At 41.8% G+C, this 5,847-nt stretch overlaps 1 protein-coding gene across 1 annotated transcript in view; it reads left to right on the top strand.

Annotated features, from left to right (window-relative positions):
- OSTM1 (osteopetrosis associated transmembrane protein 1) overlaps nt 1–5,847 on the top strand; it is an 80,100-nt gene that overhangs the window by 72,299 nt on the left and 1,954 nt on the right. The window contains exon 5 of the mRNA XM_006839952.1: nt 1,719–1,884. Coding sequence (XP_006840015.1) covers nt 1,719–1,884 — 166 coding nt within the window. The remainder of the gene's footprint in view (nt 1–1,718; nt 1,885–5,847) is intronic.

Raw genomic sequence — 5,847 nt, forward strand, 5'->3', positions numbered from 1 at the left:
GATTGTAACCATGGCAATGTAACAATATATTATAGGATGAATGTAAAACTAATGTTCTCCCATGTAAACTATCACATAATTCACAATAAAACATATTTTTAAAAAAGTCTTTTTCTCTGTTGTGTAGCCTGCCTTTACATGATATACCACTAGATGGCAATAATGTCTTGTTAAGGGAACATGCTGACTGGAATTTGGGCATTAGAGGAAATTTAGAAATTATTGGCTACAGTATAGAATTCAATTATCAAAATTGATCAATTTATTATGTTTGAAAATTAAGAATTTCTTCAGTTCCTAGTGAAATACTGCTATTGTTAAGTGCCATGGAGTCAGTTCTGACTCATAGCGACCCTGTATAGGGTTTCCAAGGCTTTCAATCCTAACAGGAGCAGAAAGGCTCATCTTTGTCTTGTGGAGCAGCTGGCAGGCTCAAACCTCAGACCCCGTGGTTTGCAATCTAGTGCTTATTATATGGAGCCACCATGCTCCAGAGTAAAATATGTTGTTAAATGCCGTCAAGTCTGTATGAACTTATAGTGACCCTTTATAGGATTTCTGAGGAGCGAGATGGGGGACTACAATGAATCAATAATCTTCAAAATGTTAAAACCATTAAAATGGGCATTCCATGAGGAAAGAAATTTTTGTCTTTTTTTTTTTTTACTGTTAGCCCCAGTGCATATTTGGCTTCTAGTAGATTCTCAATGTTGTTGTTAAATGCTGTCAAGTCGGTTCCAACCTATAACAACCCTGTATAGGGTTTCCAAGGAGTGACTGCTGAGCTTGAGCCACCGACATTGCAGTTCAAACCGACTTTGCAGTCTAACGCATTAACCCACAGCACCACACTAGGAGTCCAGATTCTCAATAAATAATGTTTTTAGTGAACAAATCAAGGTTTAACTATATTTCTGTTTATACAAGTTTTCTGTTTGAAATCTTTGAGAAGTTGGCCATCTAGATTGTTTTGGACATAGTAATAATTTAGAATATGAATTTTCTGTATGAATAGTGTGAACCAGCATATTTCTCTGGCAGGAGAAAACTGTTCCCAACCAACAATTGATTATTCCCATCAACAATTTTTACATGTACAGTTGTGACGCTGATTACATTCTACAAGTCTCACCCTCTTTTCTGAGTTGCTCCTCCCTCAATAATATAAAGTCTTTGCCTCCTAAAGTTCCTATATTTTCTTTCCAGTTACTGTTGTCAAATTGATAATTCTTAAAAGAATATAATACTCAAGGCATATGTTTTTTGCTAGTGAAACTAAACTATTGTTTGGTTTTAAGAAGACTTCAGGTAATACGTTTGGTTTAACTTATGCAGATTATTTCACGGCAATTGTTTCAGAGGTTCAGCCAACAGTCATGGTCCCAGAAAGTCTGGGGTTCATGAGAATTCCAGCAGTAGAGTTTTAGGAATGGGTCCTTAGGTAGTACAAATGATTAATCAAGTGCTTGACTACTAACTGAAAGGTTGGTAGATCAAATCTACCTAGAACTTCCTGTGAAGAAAAACCTGGTAATCGACTGAAAAATCAACCATTGAAAACCCTGTGGAACAGTGATTCTCCGGAACACCAGGGCTTCCTATGAGTTGGCAATGAGTTATAGTCTAAATTCTGGGTGGCTGTTAAGGTGTTAGCAAAATAACTGTATAAAATTGGAGACAAGTTAAATGTGAAAGAGTCATGTTACTTCTTGTTCCAGATGAACATTACCCGAAAACTCTGGAGTCGGACTTTCAACTGCTCGGTCCTTTGCAGTGACACAGTGCCTGTAATTGCTGTCTCTGTGTTCATTCTCTTTCTACCTGTGGTCTTCTACCTTAGCAGCTTTCTTCACTCGGAGCAAAAGAAGCGTAAACTCATTCTGCGTAAGTTACTTTTTACAATTGGTCTTTATTTGGATAAAAGAAATTATTTTAGCTTGACCTAAAATGGCTCTCTGCCTAAAATATTATGATTAATGCTTACTAGTGGGTTGCACACTGGGCTGCTAAACCTGTTGGTCAGCAGTTCAAACCTACCATCCTCTCCATGGGAGAAAGATGAGGCTTTCTCCTCCTGGGAAGATTTCTGCCTTGGAAAACCTATCCAGGATTGCTGAGTTGGGACTGACTTGATAGCACACAACCACCATCACCACTAATGGAAGAAATGATTTACTTTAGAAATATGATTTGTTGTTGTTAAGTGCCGTCGAATCAGTTCCGACTCATAGCAACCCTGTATAAGGTTTCCAGGGAGCAGCTGACCTTGTGGTTCAAACTGACCTTGCAGTGGTCCAGTGCATTATCCCACAGCGCCATACCAGGACTCCAGAAATCTGATTACCCCAGAATAATGTTGACAACTACAGAGGAATTGCAATAGACTGGCTTTGCAGTCCTGAAATAGCAATAGTGGGAAGATGTGGACCGCTCTCAGGTCCATTGGAGACATGGTAGTGTTGTTGTCAGGTACCATCGAGTTGGTTCCGACTCATAGGATCCTGTGTGTGTATAACAGAATGAAACACTGCCTGGTAGAAGCAGACAGGGAGAAGCCACAGTTAGCCTGCAGACAATGTGTTTATGAACAATTATTGTTCCAGAAACCTTACTTGCCATAGACTCTGTGATCAATGTGTATTAATTCCTTTCCCTCCTCTCCATCAAATAGAGGAGAGCAAAAAGTACGAAGTACCGTGATAAGATCCTATCTGCCTGCAGAAGAGTAGCTTCTAAGTCACACAGGTTTACTGATAATACTCTCAGAATTAGAGGATCAGCTTGCCCCCTCATACTTTTAGTTTTTAACAGAGAACATTTGGAGGGAAAAGTTACTTATATTTTTTCTATCAAATATTATTCCTAACCTTTCCCCTATAAACATCTCTCAACCACTTCTTACTCATGGTTTATCTAGCTTCAATTCTAATATCCCCACTGCTGTCAAGTCTGTTCTGACTCATAGCAACCTGTTTAGGGTTTCTGAGGCAGTTAATCTTTAAAGGAACAGAAAGCCTCTTCTTTCTTCCTGGTGGGTTTGAACTGCTGACTTTGTGGTTAACAGTCCAGTGTTTATCCTATAGTTCTGCCAGAGATCCTCAGTTCTAATACAGCTACTTTAAAAAATAAAAAAAAAGAGTTACTTGTAGATCAGTTTGCCCTGAATTTGAAGTGTCTTGTCATCTGAACACAATGTATGTTAGAGGACAAATTCTCTGTCATGGTGAATTTAGTAAAGCTTTTCAAAGATTGCCAACATTCGCTAAACATATAGTAGCTCAGTCCTAAAGTAGTTATTTAGAATGATATCAAAATATTGCAGGGACATCACTTTGAAGAAACTATATTTAAAGGTTTAATATGCTTCTTAGGACCCCTGGTGGTATTTTGGGGTAAGCTAGCCACAGGCTGGTGATTGAAACCCACCCACCACGCCACAGGAGAAAGATGAGGCTGTCTGTTCCTGTAAAGATTCACAGCCTTAGAAACCTAAAGGAGCAGCTCTATTCTGTCATATTGGATCACCATGAGTTGGAATTGATTAAACAGTGATTTGGGTTTTTTTTTGTTGTTGTTGTTTTGTTTTTTGCATTTGGTATACTTCTAAAAAGGAGTCCTGGTGGAGCAATGGATTAGGCACTGGTCTCCTAAACTCAGTGTCGGTGGTTTAAAATCAAAACGCTGCTCCTCTGGAGAAAGATGAAGTTCACTCCTATAAGGATTGATTTTAGTCTGGGAAACACTATAGAGTCGCTATGAGTTAGAATAATGGCAGTCTCTACCCACAGTACCACCAGGGTTCCTTATGGTATAAAAGCAGGATTTTAAAAAAGGACAAGGTACAATCCATGCTCTTAAAGAAATCCTCAGCCTTAATCCACTTATTACAACAAATGTAATAGAGGGGAGGGTAAGAGTAACTCTGTATTAAATGTGTTGGAAGTAACCACTGGATGATACCCTAAGGGAGAATTTTCAAGAATGTTAGTAATTACCAGGTAGAGAATAAAGAGGTAAGAAAGTTGGAGGTGTACATGGGGGCTTCCAAAAGTTGGTAGAAAAATACCATTATCTTTTTTTTTTTTTACTTTTTGTTTGTTTGTTTGTTTTATTGTGAGTTATATGATAGTTTCCATGAGAGAACCTCAGTTCCATATTCATTCCATCATATATCATTACATTGCCATGGTTCCAATCCCCTCCGACCAAAGGGCATATCCTTTGCTCTATACTCCCCTCTCCCCCTCTCAGTCTTCAGCCCACAGTTCCTCTCCTTCTCTGGATCCAAAGTCCCCAGCCACTTCAACCCTCCATGTCATCATCTCTGTCTCCATCTCAGGCATCCCCGGTTTTTTGGGTGGGGTCCCGTTCTCGGCTCTTATCCGTCGGTGGTCCCAGAGACCTCCGCTCCTAGACTGGAGAAATAATCGCTCTCTTCCTTGCTACAAAACATCTACCCTTGCATTTCCAACACTCACAATCCATCTTGATAACCATTATTCACTACAGTATCGCACGTAACCCATCTGTATTTCATTTCATCAGCTCCACCTAGACAAATTGGATAGTACTCACTGGTGATTCTGCCTTCCTCCATGCCCCCTAGCTCTAGGTTCCCTCTTGAAAGCTTGTAAGCCAGTTACTTCTTGCCTTTGTAGTCCCTCCCTCCCCATTTGGGTATCCAATGTCCAAGTTGCCCCTCTCTGTCTACTCTGTGTGTGGAGGGGGTGGGAATGCTTCTTGCTGTAAGGATTTGTTGCCTCTTTTGTGTCACTGCATTCATGTGCATAGATTAAGTTCATCAGCTTGGATCAGCTCAGTCTTCTTTCCTTCCCCCGCCCCTCCTTTCTTCTCCTGGTTAACTTCTGATCATCCAGTCATCCAGTCCCGGTCACGTAGGTGTCATCTGCAAGTGTGGGTGTTCTTGTGCACATGCCCTCTCTTCCCATCAGCCAGCAGCTCCATTCTCCACTTGAGTCCTCCGTGGCCATGTCACTGACTCTGGGCCCAATGAGTCCTCAGGTCTCCTCGCACTGCTTGCCAACCAGGTCCCCAACCTGGTCCACAGAAGCCCTCTGAATATTGTGAGGCTTAGCTCGCCGCTTCATTGCTGCCTTTATCCCATGTCTCCCCAACGGTGATGTGTGTGTTTACCAATCCAAGCGTGCATTTCCACTGAGTCTCAGTTTTGGGGGGGTGGGCTACGTTGGTGGGACCCGACCGACTGCCCCAATGTCTCCTAGGGGAGCGACCCGTTTGTTCCCGTAGTAGCAGTCCATCTATCTCCATTGTGTCGTATTTTTCCTGTAGGTCTTCCATTCAAGACGTATCTTTTGTTCTTCTCACCGTTCCAGGCTCTTCAGCTCGTCCCTTCAAGTGGGGATTTCTCATCTCTGGTGATCTGGATGTGGTTCTGGTTTCTACCTATAGTTTTATGTATTGCAAAGGCTCGGCAGAAAGCCTCGTTCACCGGGTATGCTGTAACCCCGTTGTAGGTATTCCAGTCAGTTAAAGGCAGAAGACGGACTTACAAGCCTTCTAGTGTGATGTTTCTGACTATTCCTTTCTCTCCCCCTCCCGTGTCTACTCTATATTATAATGCAAGGGAAACCAAGATTCAAAAAAACAGTCAAGCATCTTAACACAATTCCCCGCCCATTCCGACCATGGGTCAATCCCTGTATCTCAGAGCCCTGGAGCTCCAAGGATGTACACACATCGTCCTTTATCTCTGTCCCACTTGGTCCATCTAAACATGCCCTATTGTTCTCCCATCTGCCCCTTTTCTCCACTTCCCTCTCCCTCCCTGTATATTGCCCCCCTCCCCATCACCCAAGCTCTCCTGAG

Source organism: Chrysochloris asiatica, unplaced genomic scaffold, assembly GCF_000296735.1.
Source record: "Chrysochloris asiatica unplaced genomic scaffold, ChrAsi1.0 scaffold00027, whole genome shotgun sequence".
NCBI lineage: Eukaryota > Metazoa > Chordata > Mammalia > Afrosoricida > Chrysochloridae > Chrysochloris > Chrysochloris asiatica.